The 15,378-nt window shown below is 43.3% G+C and overlaps 1 protein-coding gene across 4 annotated transcripts in view; it reads left to right on the forward strand.

Annotated features, from left to right (window-relative positions):
* Nucleotides 1-15,378, forward strand: part of LOC126195693 (diacylglycerol lipase-beta-like) — a 903,756-nt gene that overhangs the window by 740,686 nt on the left and 147,692 nt on the right. For 3 of the 4 annotated variants that reach the window (XM_049934332.1, XM_049934324.1, XM_049934338.1), the window contains one exon: nt 4,447-4,659. The exons of the other annotated variant lie outside the window; for it this stretch is intronic. In XM_049934332.1, the coding sequence (XP_049790289.1) occupies nt 4,447-4,659 (213 nt within the window). The remainder of the gene's footprint in view (nt 1-4,446; nt 4,660-15,378) is intronic. 4 annotated transcript variants of the gene reach the window in all.

The following is a 15,378-nucleotide window of genomic DNA, read 5'->3' on the forward strand; positions in this document are numbered from 1 at the left end:
GTGTATTGACTACGTTCAATTTGTGTATCAGGTAGCAGAGTTTAAATCTTTAAGAGAGCACACGCCCGCATCTCGTGGTCGTGCGGTAGCGTTCTCGCTTCCCACGCCCGGGTTCCCGGGTTCGATTCCCGGCGGGGTCAAGGATTTTCTCTGCCTCGTGATGGCTGGGTGTTGTGTGCTGTCCTTAGGTTAGTTAGGTTTAAGTAGTTCTAAGTTCTAGGGGACTTATGACCACAGCAGTTGAGTCCCATAGTGCTCAGAGCCATTTGAACCATTTTTTAAGTGAGCACAGTTCACAGATACGGAAGTTTGAAACAGGTTCTACTGTGATATTTCTTTAGATTTAGTAGTGTTACGTTACACATATAGAAGAAAATTTACAGTTATGTTATTGTTTGGTCGTTACAAATACAGTGGTAAGCGACAGACAAAACAGTGGAAAGCAGGAGGTTAATTTCATTCTTTCCTGCTGGTACGGTAGTGAAAATATTTTTGGCCGGGACCATGCACATTTCATCTCAACAGATAGGAGACACACAGAGCTCACAAGTATCCTACCATTTGTGGCATCAGTAGCAGGTGTGGGGAGAAGTTTCAAGCAGAACTACTCCTCCTATTCCGGAATTGAAATGTCAGCTAAAGTTTGGAATCCAGTTGTGGGCTAATTAGATAGCAGTTGTCTCTTGACCAATACAGACTTACACAGCATTGAAACGGATTCTAATTTCAATTCTTCAGTTACAAACATGAGGAGAGGATGAGATCCAGCATTCGATTGTGTGTGTGTGGGGGGGGGTTAACAATTTGTGCATGTTTCCCCATCAAAATAAATAGAACTCAGCATCATGTCACAGATGACTACGATTATAATATATTACTACAAAAATATAAATAAAGTTTTAATGTAATAATTCGCTGGTACGCAAAACGTAAGGACAAAAGTATCTTCCACATGATGTGTCATTGCCAAGGACCGTGCAGCTTGGATCATAGATGAAGAGAACTGCAACAGTATAGTCCAGAAGGTAACTGAAAGAGATACACGATGAGGCGAACAGAAATTGCACTTTTATTCGAAGACAATAATTGCTTTGAAGTCACCGCAATTTATGATTGTTCCCTGGACATTACACAAGATGGGGCATGGTTCTTAATAGGGCATGTTATAACCACAGATGACAGGGCACATTCTGCAGCATGGTCCCATGCTGGCCACAGACTTGGTAAGGAGCTCTTGTGGTAGGGCATTCCATTCCTCTACCAGTGCTTTTGACAACTGCTGGATGGTCAATGGTGCATGTGGACTACTTCAGTACTTCTCCCCAATGCAAGCCACAAGTACTTGATGGAATTTCAGACGAGACATCCTGTCGTTCCAAGAGCTCCTGCATCAGCACTGTTCGACACAGTCTCGCATTTTGATCCATAAAAATTAAGTCGGGGCCTCCCGCCAATATATCACTTGAAACATCAAAACGATCACGCAATACTTCAAATGTGGAAATGAAAACACTGCCCTACATCAGAAAGATAAAAATTATTTAGTTAACAAGACAATAAGAGGATGAACTGAGCATTACATATTTGTTAGTATGCATACATGATGAGATGAGTGGAAGAAGAATGTACGAGGGCATTTCGAAAAGTAAAGATACAATGGCTCTCAGTCCTTAAATAGAACATTTATTTAGAAAACGTCAGTTACATCTTATTAACTGGATTATTTGTTATTTTTCGACATAATCACCCCCGTTATCCAAACATTTGTTAAGTCGGTGCACAAGCTTTTGTATCCCACAGACATAGAAGGTTGCCGCCTGTTGTCGGAACCACATTTCAATTTCATCTTTGATCTATTCATAGTTATGGAATGATTTTCCACCAAGATGTGACTTCAGGTAACGGAAGACATGGAAGTCGGTGACCGCAAGATCCGGGCTGTATGGCGGATGGTCCAATACGTCCCATTTGAATTGTTTGAGCAGTGCTTTGGTTACGAGTGCTGTGTGAAGCCGCGCGTTGTCATGAAGCAAGCGGACTCCACTTGTCAGCACTCCCCTGTGTTTGTTTTGAATTGCCCTTCGAAGACGTTTCAAAGTCTGGCAATATGCAGCAGCATTAATTGTCGTTCCAGGAGGCATAAATTGCAACAGAAGAATTCCTTGTCTGTCCGAAAAAACAGAAGCCATGATTTTCTTCCCTGAAATCGACGTGTTGCATTTCTTGGCTTTTGGTGAATTCTAATGGCGCCATTGCATTGATTGTTGCTTGCATTCAGGTGTATGGTGATAAACCCACATCTCGTCACCTGTCACAATGTGATCAAGGAACTCATCACCTGTGAGGACGTCGAGTGCAAAGCCAATCCTTTTCTTTCTGTGTTCTTCCGTTAACAGTTTTGGAACCCAGCGTGCACACAATTTCCTGTACCCTAACTTGACAGTCACAATGTCATAAAGAGTAGTCATTCACACGTCCGGTATGATCTGATGCAATTCTTTCAATGTGAGACGTCTGTTTGCACGAATTGCTTCCTCCGTTCTCCGAAGAAGGGCATCAGAGATCACAGATGGTCGACCTGTTCTTTGTTCGTCATGAACATCGGTCCTACGTTCAGAGAAATGACGACACCATTTCATTACATTTTGTCAATTCATAATGTTCCCATAAACATCTAAACTATTCTTTGTGAATATCCGCTGGTCGCTGACCTTTTGCATGAAGAAAACGTATGGCGGAGCGCACTTCGCATTTGGCGGGATTCTGAATCGGCGCAGTCATTTTAAACACGACCTATTTCAACCAGAAGCAACGTTCAACTGCCGAACGACCGCGAGGAGAAAGCTAACGGTTCAAGGTTAACACCAGTACTGCCAACTTGCTCGCCAAAACTCTTCTGTTCCTCTGGTGTACGGTGTACCTTTACTTTCATAAATACCTTCGTAAATTAAAAATATGTTGTTTTGAGGTAACCAATTTCCAAAAATTGCGGCATTACATCTACATCTACATCTACATCCATACTCCGCAAGCCACCTGACGGAGGGCGGAGGGTACCCCGAGTACCTCTATCGGTTCTTCCTTCTATTCCAGTCTCGTATTCGTGGAAAGAAGGATTGTCGGTATGCTCCTGTGTGGGCTCTAATCTCTCTGATTTTATCCTCATTGTCTCTTCGTGAGATATACGTAGGAGGGAGCAATATTCTGCTTGACTCTTCGGTGAAGGTAAGTTCTCGAAACTTTAGCAAAAGCCCGTACCGAGCTACTGAGCGTCTCTCCTGCAGAGTCTTCCACTGGAGTTTATCTATCATCTCCGTAACGCTTTCGCGATTACCAAATGATCCTGTAACGAAGCGCGCTGCTCTCCGTTGGATCTTCTCTATCTCTTCTATCAACCCTATCTGGTATGGACCCCACACTGCTGAGCAGTATTCAATCAGTGGGCGAACAAGTGTACTGTAACCTACTTCCTTCGTTTTCGGATTGCATTTCATTAGGATTCTTCCAATGAATCTCAGTCTGGCATCTGCTTTACCGACGATAAACTTCATATGATCATTCCATTTTAAATCACTCCTAATGCGTACTCGCAGATAATTTATGGAATTATCTGCTTCCAGTTGCTGACCTGCTATTTTGTAGCTAAATGATAACGGATCTATCTTTCTATGTATTCGCAGCACATTACACTTGTCCCCATTGCGATTCAATTGCCATTCCCTGCACCATGCTTCAATTCGCTGCAGATCCTCCTGCATTTCAGTACAATTTTCCATTGTTACAACCTCTCGATACACCACAGCATCATCTGCAAAAAGCCCCAGTGAACTTCCGATGTCATCCACAAGGTCATTTATGTATATTGTGAATAGCAACGGTCCTGCGGCAAACTGAAATCACTCTTACTTCGGAAGACTTCTCTCCATTGAGAATGACATGCTGCGTTCTGTTATCTAGGAACTCTTCAATCCAATTACACAATTGGTCTGATAGTCCATATGCTCGTACTTTGTTCATTAAACGACTGTGGGGAACAAACTGTCACACATATGGTTTCAACTGAGAGGCTGACGGAAGTGCAATGGGGCTGTTAAGTATTTATCATTAATTTATCGATGGTTTTCATGTGATATTTCTTATGAGGAAAGTATTGATACCTTTCCTTCGCACGTTGCTGCTACAGTCGCAGGGTCGAATCCTGCCTTGAACATGGATGTGTGTGATGTCCTTAGGTCAGTTAGGTTCTATGTAGTTCTAACTCTAGGGGACTGATGACCTCAGATGTTAAGTCCCATAGTGCCCAGAGCCATTTGAACCTTTCGTTCGATGCCATACAGCAGCTAAATGCTGGCAATTTAAACATTTTTTTTCTGTTCAGGAACAAGTGTGTCTGCTAGCAGGCAAGATATGGCTGGCTCTGACCAGAGTGGTTATCGTGTGGCGCAGGCTGGTGCTGGTGGGGCTGGTGGCGGCGCGCGTGTTCCCCGCGACGTGGCGCTGCGAGCGCGGCGGGCGGCTGGCGCGCGCCTACCTGGCGGGCGTGGCGGCGCTGCTGGCGCTGCTGCTGCCTCTGCTGGCCGCCATCGTCAACCGCAGCGCGCAGGGCGCCGTCATGGACACCGAGGCGCGCCGGCTCGTGCCCGCGCTGCTCGCCGCCAAGTGAGTCGTCTGCACCGAGTGTGGCGGGGCGTGCTTCGTGCACCTCTGCCACTTCTTCGTACCCCTTTCCTCTTACAGTCGCGAACGGTGAGCGGGAACGCTTGTTGGCAGAGCCTGAGGTGATTTAGTGCTCCGGGCTCTCTAGGAGTAGTTTCCCCAATGCAGAGGTCAGAAAACCAGCAATTACTAAAAATTGTGTTTCACTATTAATTAATGTTTACTGTTAAATGAAGCAGATTAAGAACACATTTGAAAGTGTGTACCACATCTAGGTGCAGTACAGCAGTATCCAGCGTTAAACTGTTTTCTGGCGGTGTAACATGTTGCAGAGGACAGAGCTGGACAGTACAAGTTTGAGGGATGGTAGGTCATCAGATTATGGTAATGTGCTTCCCCCCTCCACCATTCTTCAAACTGAAGAGCGAGCAGCCGGTTCCCTATCCTATCTGGGCCATTACGTCACAAGAAGCAACTACAGCGTATTGACATCTTGGGTTGTCGGGTTTTCTGCAAGATATCAGCGTCGTACTTGCACGATATTTCGGTAACGTAGCTCGTTACCTACATCAGGTGCGACCTGAGACTACTCCTCGAGTGGACCTGGTTCAGGCGACAGGCATAAACACTGAACCAGGTCCACTCGAGGAGTAGTCTCAAGTCGCACCTGATGTAGGTAACGAGCTACGTTACCGAAATATCGTGCAAGTACGACGCTGATATCTTGCAGAGCACCCAACAACCCAAGATATCATTAGATCGCCGGGAAAGCCTGAAGAATTACATCAACTACAGCGTATTTTATGAAGTCTTCTGCAGAATGCCATTTGAATCGCAGGCGACACAGTGCCCAGACATGCACAGGGGTGTTTACTTTTCATAATATTAGATACAAATTGTTGTGTTGGCTGAAGAGCCAACACCGTGTTACTAGAGGAGGCCGAAATGCACGCTTTTTAGCTCACGCAGGCTGGTGTGAGGAGGGGACTCTACTGACATGAGGTCTGGAACATGACAAGGAATTAGAATTCAGAAAGCGGACGTAATTAGTTTCATACTTAACTTTAATCCATTAATGATGAACGTCGCTCTTGACGGTACATGAGTCACAATATTATCTGTTCTGAATAGTAACTGAATATGGCGCCTCGCTAGGTCGTAGCAAATGACGCAGCTGAAGGCTATGCTAAACTATGTCTCTGCAAATGAGAACGTATGTAGTCAGTGAACCTTCGCTAGCAAAGTCGGCTGTACAACTGGGGCGAGTGCTAGTGAGTCTCTCTAGACTAGACCTGCCGTGTGGCGGCGCTCGGTCTGCAATCACTGATAGTGGCGACACGCGGTCCGACGTATACTAACGGACCGCGGCCGATTTAAAGGCTACCACCTAACAAATTACTAATAGTACCAACGCAAGAAAGTGATATGGACAGAATCTAGTTAAATCTCTGCGCACTGCTCTACACTGCTAGAGGCGAAATTGATTCTTAGTTATCCTGTACGGTAGTTCTAGAGTTCTTCTAGGAAAGGCAACCTCTCCCACCTTGAGTGGTACTCACGTGCTTTGCAGACAGACTACACCACCCAAAAATTTCCGGCCCCTTTCTCTCACGTGAGCAGGCAAAACGACTGCACTGAGTTTGTGTTTATATAACGTAATTATTTTCAGTTTATTGAGTACCTATGTGTAGTTCTGAAGTGGGCTTTTACGTAAAGTACGTTGCTATAACCAATGGCTGAGAACTGTTTCATTTGTGTGAATGTGTAGGCGACCTTTGTAACGCTGGTGGGAAAGGGATTGGATTGATAAATGTGAAATATTGCTAGCATACTGTGAAGCCATGTAATTGTGTTGTTGCCAGTTGGTGGAGAAATAATAAATGACTTCTCTCACCATTAATTGTGTTATTGGTAGACTGGATAAAAGTCATCCATTCAGGACTTGCTGGCACTTACAGTGAGGTGTACTGAGTGGAGCCACTTTCCACACATCAACAGCACATTTTTCAAGGTGGGAATGTATGATAATGCTCAAGTCCAGAACAGTAGTCTGCTGTAATGCTTTACCTGATTTACGTTGAAATATGTGTACTTCCATAACATCTAGGTGGTTTACATCTATTATAGAGAGAATTTAAGCCTCTGGGCCTCTTCAGATGTTGAGAGAGTTGTTTCTGGGGTGACACATTTGATAACTCTTATACTGTGAAAACCATTCCAGCCAGTGATAGCTGAGACAATGAAATCGACAATGAGACAATTAAATCGAAATTGTCAATATACAGGGTGTTACAAAAAGTTACGGCCAAACTTTCAGGAAACATTCCTCACACACAAATAAAGAAAAGATGTTATGTGGACATGTGTCCGGAAACGCTTAATTTCCATGTTAGAGCTCATTTTAGTTTCGTCAGTATGTACTGTACTTCCTCGATTCACCGCCAGTTGGCCCAATTGAAAGAAGGTAATGTTGACTTAGGTGCTTGTGTTGACATGCGACTCATTGCTCTACAGTACTAGCATCAAGCACATCAGTACGTAGCATCAACAGGTTAGTGTTCATCACGAACGTGGTTTTGCAGTCAGTGCAATGTTTACAAATGCGGAGTTGGCAGATGCCCATTTGATGTATGGATTAGTACGGAGCAATAGCCGTGGCGCGTTACGTTTCTATCGAGACAGATTTCCAGAACAAAGGTGTCCCGACAGGAAGACGTTCGAAGCAATTGATCGGCGTCTTAGGGAGTACGGAACATTCTAGCCTATGACTCGCGTCTGGGGAAGACCTAGAACGACGAGGACACCTGCAATGGACGAGGCAATTCTTCGTGCAGTTGACGATAACCCTAATGTCAGCGCCAGAGAAGTTGCTGCTGTACAAGGTAACGTCGACCACGTCACTGTATGGAGAGTGCTACGGGAGAACCAGTTGTTTCCGTACCATGTACAGCGTGTGCAGGCACTATCAGCAGCTGATTGGCCTCCACGGGTACACTTCTGCGAATGGTTCGTCCAACAATGTGTCAATCCTCATTTCAGTGCAAATATTCTCTTTACGGATGAGGCTTCATTCCAACGTGATCAAATTGTAAATTTTCGCTATCAACATGTGTGGGCTGACGAGAATCCTCACGCAATTGTGCAATCACGTCATCAACACAGATTTTCTGTGAACGTTTGGGCAGACATTGTTGGTGATATCTTGATTGGGCCCCATGTTCTTCCACCTACGCTCAATGGAGCACGTTATCATGATTTCATACGGGATACCCTACCTGTGGTGCTAGAACATGTGCCTTTACAAGTACGACACAACATGTGGTTCATGCACGATGGAGCTCCTGCACATTTCAGTCGAAGTGTTCGTACGCTTCTCAACAACAGATTCGGTGACCGATGGATTGGTAGAGGCGGACCAACTCCATGGCCTCCACGCTCTCCTGACCTCAACCCTCTTGACTTTCATTTATGGGGGCATTTGAAAGCTCTTGTCTACGCAACCCCGGTACCAAATGTAGGGACTCTTCGTGCTCGTATTGTGGACGGCTGTGATACAATACGCCATTCTCCAGGGCTGCATCAGCGCATCAGGGATTCCATGCGACGGAGGGTGGATGCATGTATCCTCCCTAACGGAGGACATTTTGAACATTTCCTGTAACAAAGTGTTTGAAGTCACGCTGGTACGTTCTGTTGCTGTGTGTTTCCATCCCATGATTAATGTGATTTGAAGAGAAGTAATAAAATGAGCTCTTACATGAAAAGTAAGCGTTTCCGGACACATGTCCACATAACATATTTTCTTTCTTTGTGTGTGAGGAATGTTTCCTGAAAGTTTGGCCGTACCTTTTGGTAACACCCTGTGTATTGACAATATGTTACAATTGACAGTTTTTTGCATAACAGCTCACTTAACAACCACACATAGGTACTCAATAAACTGAAAATAACTCCATTATACAGGGTGAGTCCCTAACTATTGCCACCTAGAATAACTGCGAAAGTATGATAGTAGCTGAAAAGTTTGTGGCACAAATGTTGCATGGGACAACGGGGGCCATAATATGACGTCGGTTTTTTGTTGCTAGGTAGAGTCGCGCCAGAGATGTGAAGGTCAACTTTGTTTTTCTAAATGGGATGCTACAGTTTGGTACTTATTTTCAGATAGCGCCTATCGAGACGAATCCAGTGATGTGTAACAGCAAGGTCTTTGACGGTCACAAAGGTGGCATGAACGTCCATTTACAGAGGGTATTCGAAGTGATGACCATTGGTATCAATGCAGTGCTACAATCTTCTTATCATGGTTTGAGTGGTATTCCTTATCAATTCGGCACTTATCGAAGCATATCCTCTGACAATTCTCTCACACGTACCTTCAGGTGTAGTTGGAACCTCTTTATAAACAATGTATTTCACGAATCCCCACAAGAAGTATGCATCTCAATGCGTTACCCTTTTTAATATGTGGTGTGTTCGCTAGTAGCCACATAACCGCTCTGCTCTCAGACAGACGAAGAAACACATTTTTCACTCAGAAAGAAGGGCAGCATTGCATACTTTATTGGAAAACCAGAAGTTATCTACGTCGTTGAGAGTGCAAAAACTTTCGCACCGTTTGGCAACTATTAATCACCCGCACTTTCATTATTTTACGCGTTGGCAATTATTTGATTCTGGACAGCAGCAGAAATATCCACCGTGCGCATCTGGAGGCATCTCTGGCAGCTTCATTTGCCACTGTTTTCTTCCATCAGATGGATTTATTCCGTCGGTGAGGGACTTTCCTAGGGTCATGTATTACAAATAATTAATCACAACTAATCCACAGCCCGAACCATCTTTTCGCCTTGTATGTTCCAGCTGAATCAATTTAAAGTCTCTGCAAGTTAGTTCATTGAACGTAAATATGTAATTTCATGATCTACAAAATTAGTGTCTGATTATTTGTACAGTTTAAAATTGCCGCTCCATTTAGTAAATTGTACGTTATATTTTTCTTTTGATCACTTATGACTACTTTTTACAATATTTTAAAAGAACAGGCCTCAGCTTATCTTCGATCTCATCCGCTAGAGAAGAAGACCAGAAGAAGGAACAATTCCACAGACAATACAATGCCAATACATTCCTTTAGTGGTATTATCTTTCGTTATATGATTATTCTTTGTAGAAAACTGGTTATAAAAACAATAAAATATATTGTTATTTCACAATATAATAATAAGTCACAATATAATTATAAGTCTTTTATCAGTTCCTCACATATAGACTTAAAACTCATTTCTGAAAAAATATTCGTTAAAATGTCGAGCACTGTCGCACACACTGGCGACACAAAAATATTGGCGCTGACATTCCAAGACCCACGTCTCATAACCCGTTATGATTCTCTTAAGGAACTTCCCGTTCCCATTTGCGCGATCCAAGAAGTCTTCACAGATAGCGAGGCAAAGGTCTTTCTCGTCTTGATTCATGAGCCGTGAGACGAACCTGGCGGCAACACGGTGCATTCCAAGATGCAGTGTCATGTTGTAGCGAGGCTCAAAACCATATCAACCAAAGCCACTAGAAATAAACGCAAAAATATCTATTTAAAACAGCAGATAAAAATTCGCTTGATGCCTTCCTAAGAGAGAGTCTCCATTCCTTCCAAGCTAATTATGTAAGTGTAGACCAGATATGGCTCAAATTCAAAGATACAGTATCGACAGCAATAGATAGCTTCATACCGCATAAGTTAATAAGAGACGGGACTGATCCACCATTGTACACAAACACGTCAGAACACTGTTGCAGAAGCAACGAAAAAAGCATACCAAATTCAGAAGAACGCAAAATCCCCAAGACTGGCTAAGTTTCACGGAAGCTCGAAATTTGGTGCGGACGTCAATGCGAGATGCCTTTAATAGTTTCCACAATGAAACATTGTCTCAAAATATAGCAGAAAACCCAAAGAGATTCTGGTCGTATGTAAAGTACACCAGTGGCAAAAAACAGTCAATACCGTCACTGCGCGATAGCGATGGAAATGTTACCGATGATGGTGCCACTAAAGCGGAGTTACTAAATACAGTTTTCCGTAATTCCTTCACGAAAGAAGACTAAGTAAATATTCCAGAATTCGAAACCAGGACAGCTGTTAGCCTGTGCGACATTAAAATAGCTATGTTAGGTGTTGCGAAACAACTCAAATCACTTAGGAAAGGTAAGTCTTCCGTTCCAGATGGTATACCAACCAGGTTCCTTTCAGAGTATGCAGACACAATAGCGCCTTTCTCATATACAACCGCTCACTTGACGAAAGGTCTGTTCCTAAAGACTGGAAAGTAGCACAGGTCACACCAATATTCAAGGAAGGAATTAGGAGTAACCCATTGAATTACAGACCCATATCACTGACCTCAATTTGCAGTAGGATTTTGGAGCATATACTGTACTCTAACATTATGAATCACCTTGAAGAAAATGACTTATTGATACAGAACAAACACGGATTCAGAAAATATCGTTCTTGCGCAACTTAGCTATTGCCATGAAGTAATGAGTGTTGTCGACATGGGATCTCAGATCGATCCCATATTCATAGATTTGCAGACGGCTTTTGATACCTCACAAGCGACTATTAATCAGATTGCGTGCATATGGAGTATCGTCTCAGTTCGTGGTAAAGGACGGTAAATCATAGAGTAGAACAGATGTGATATCTGGCGTTCCGCAAGGTAGTATCATATGCCCTCTGCTGTTCCTGATTTACATAAATGATCTAGGTGATAATCTCAGCAGACCACTTAGATTGTTTGCAGATGACGCTGTAATTTACCGTCTAGTAAAATCATCAGATGATCAATTCCAATTACAAATTGACCTAGAGAGAATTTCTGTATGGTGCGAAAAGTGGACATTGGCACTAAACTTCGAAAAGTGCGAGGTCATCCACATGGGTACTAAAAGAAATCCGATAAATTTTGGGTATACAATAAATCGCACAAATCTAACGGCTGTCAATTCGACTAAATACCTAGGAATTACAATTACGAACAACTTAAATTGGTAAGACCACATAGATAATATTGTGGGGAAGGCGAAACAAAGACTGCGTTTTGTTGGCAGAACACTTAGAAGATGCGACAAACCCACTAAAGAGTCAGCCTACACTTTTCCGTCCTCTGCGGGAATACTGCTGCGCGGTGTGCGATTCTTACCAGCTAGGATTGACGGAGGACATCTAAAAAGTGCAAAGAAGGGGAGCTCGTTTCGTGTTATCGCGCAATAGGGGTGAGAGTGTCACTGATATGATACGCGAGTTGGCGTAGCAGTCACTGAAACAAAGGCGGTTTTCTTTGCGGCGAGATGTATTTACGAAATTTCAATCACCAACTTTCCCTTCTGAATGCGAAAATATTTTGTTGACATCCACCTACGTAGGGAGAAATGATCATCATAATAAAATAAGAGAAATCAGAGCTCGAACGGAAGGATTTAGGTGTTCCTTTTTCCCACGCGCCATTCGAAAGTGGAATGGTAGAGAAGTAGTATGAAAATGGTTCGACGAACCCTCTGCCAGGCACTTAAGTGTGAGCTGCAGAGTAACCATGTAGGTGTAGATGTAGGATTTTATGACATGATCCAACTGAAATGTTACCTTCTTCTGCAATCTCTCGGACAGTCACAATTTAGTTGTTGTTCCTGACACGAGATCGTCGGTGGACGTCGAAGGACGTCCTGAACGAGGTTCGTCTTTAGCTTCCGTCAGGTAATTTTTAAACAGTGTGAACCATTCTTAACACCGAGTGTGACTTCAGCATTCATCACCGTAGGCCTCCTGCATCATTTGCTATGTCTCTGTAAAGGTTTTCTTGAGTTTCACGTAAAATTTAATGCAGATGCATAGCTCCTCTAACTCTGACATCTCAAACATTCGTAAACAGTGCTACACAAAGTTGTAGTCACCACAGCACTGAACAATAACTAACAGACATACAAAAATGAAACCGGCAGTTACACATTAAACACAGTCGTGTGCAGGGATGTCAACCGCATTTCGCTCCAACACACCATCGGAGCGAAACTACGAATGTTCCGGAATTTTTTGGACAGATCTCGTAAATATCAGAGAGCTAGCGTATTAGTCGACCATCTGGGATGAGAGCGCTCGGTAGGCTTATCGTGAGTTTTTATCGTGATATTTCACGACGACACGCTGAACGATTTCATCATACATGCACAACTGTCCTGAAAGCATTCACAGTGCGATGCGTTTTCTTTAATTACCACTGTATTTGTTTACTGTAACGTCACCGCATGATTCCGATAACGGCCACGGGAGCCCAGGTGCACTAATATCGTGGTCAGTCAGTAGCTGGTGATGTACGTAGACATAATCATTCCCTACTGATATCAGTAGCAGATGCTATATAACCCATCTATAGAACTAGGCTAGCGGAAAGTTGCTAGCTAAACGCATCCATGAGAGAACTCAAAATCCAAACGAAAAGTTTCAATAACTGTGTGTGGGAACGCTTGCCAAAAAAGTGTTTGTGGGTCTCGAAACCCTTAAAACCGTGTCATGGACGCAGTGTTGTGTTTCAATGCTGGCTTAGTGGGCAGGATATGGGCATAGAACGTGAGGTGAACATGAGGAATGCGCCTCTATCAGTTGACCAGATGAGGGTGCGGGAGGCTGACAAAAGTAGGCCTACCCTACAAATGACAAAAGTGGCCAGGATTCAAAAGAGGGCCTCCACGCGTAAGCTAGAGGATACAAAAACCCGTAACGCGGACAGTTAGGGACCTAGAGAGTTTTAACTTTGAATATAGGTTAAACAGATCATATCATAAACTTTGAATGCATGTTCCCGAAAGTATGAAGTTTTTAGCTTTAGCTACAATTTTCTCTGAAACTAATACATCTACGTCAGTGAAACTTGGTAGTGAAATTAATTATACCTACTAGAAATGGAGAAATGAAATAGGAGATGTGACAAATATTGAAATATTATTTTTTGACAGCTTTTTAGGTCGCGCTTTTCTGTGAATTTCTACTGTGATCAAAATGCTAAGTAATGCACTCTGATGAACATATGATAAATTATACACATTTCAGATTTGGTTTGATTCGAACAAATAGTTTTGAGAAACGTATGCCAGTAATAGTATGGTCAACCATAGGAAAAAGCTCACACCCGGGTCCCCTAAATGTCTTTTTCCGCCGCGGCAAACAGATCGGTGGCAATTCCAGACCTCAACGGCATGAATGGCGTATATCTCCATACAATATGTAAAGCAAAATCTTTGTCATGGAAAGAATGTTGGGCACTATCCCTTTGCCGCAATGTTTGATCTTCTATTGCTTCTACCTTCTTTCTGATCTACTCTGTCCGTATAATGCTGATGCTGACAGATGATTTTCAGGCTCGCTTTTTGAGTTATCTGCAGCGTACAGCACATGTTCATTCATGTGAAACTAATTTTGCACATCCAACGATTCCTGCACACGTGACGTCATTGTACTCTTCATCAAGAGAGTGACAAATATTGAAAAATGCAGAGCAGTTCTTGTCTCTTCTTCGCAGAAACCGTCGTAGCCATACCAACTCGCCATAAGAAGGCTCTTGTTGTACTTCGGTAGCTTTCATTTCTGGAAAAGCACAGATATAACCTTCAAGAAATGAGCACAACAGGAATGGAGTGTAGTGGAAAACTGGTCACTGCCAGATGCAGTATCACTGTACATGATGTCCAAGTACGCCTCCAAGTCAACACCATAAACTTTTTATAAAATTGCGGTTATACTAGCCCAGCTCCAGTCCCCTACGACCGTCGACACGGCTGGCCCTTGGACACCCTGTTTAACACAATATTGTGTGATGCAATTGAATTGGCGTCGAGGGCGGTTTACTGTTCCAGCGTAGTAATAAATTCTGTTTTCCTTCACTCCGGGCTTCCTGTGGGGCTACGGATCCCATAGCTTCGAAATACAGTATTACATGCCTTAGAAAGCTAACCTGTTCGGAGAAAAACATGAAGACAGCGCTACAAACTGAATGGGGCTTGTCTCCTGCACATTTGATTGAGGTACCATGGTACCATATTTTCATAACACCTCTTACTCAGATCACGAACACAAAAAGCTTCCAACCTGGCTTTCCACAGAACACACAATTTCCGTACGTCTTGGAAATTACTGCTCAAAGTGGGATTTTCATCTCAGAGATAATGTAATTTAAGGTACAATTGCAACAGACTTGGTGCGACGTCGTTTAGTACACTTTCCTTCGCCTCCTCTGGGACCATAGAACTGTTTATACTAATTAGTCTGATTACCAATTTCATTTGTTGTAGTCACATAAACACGGACAACATCGTTAACACGCAGCTGAACTTAAAAGTCTTACAGTTGGTGTATTTGCGCTTTCCATAGGAAACAAAATGAAAATCTGGTTTGCCTTGTGCCTTCTGTTTCTGTAGTCCTTCGAAGCATAGGGCACAAGGTAACTTCCTCTCAGTAAGCTTTATTCTAAGAACAATCAGGGAATTATCTTGCGTTCTTGTGCGCATTTTGCAGCCCACATGTAGCAAATTCTAAGTTAACTACACCTTCTCCGTTACTAAAGGTCATTGAGCGATTATTCCGCTTAGTCACTTTCATCCAAGACATGTCCGCCCCGGTAGATGAGTGGTCAGTGTGACGGATTGCCGTCCTACGGGCCCGTGTTCGAT

Source organism: Schistocerca nitens, chromosome 1, assembly GCF_023898315.1.
Source record: "Schistocerca nitens isolate TAMUIC-IGC-003100 chromosome 1, iqSchNite1.1, whole genome shotgun sequence".
Classification (NCBI taxonomy): domain Eukaryota; kingdom Metazoa; phylum Arthropoda; class Insecta; order Orthoptera; family Acrididae; genus Schistocerca; species Schistocerca nitens.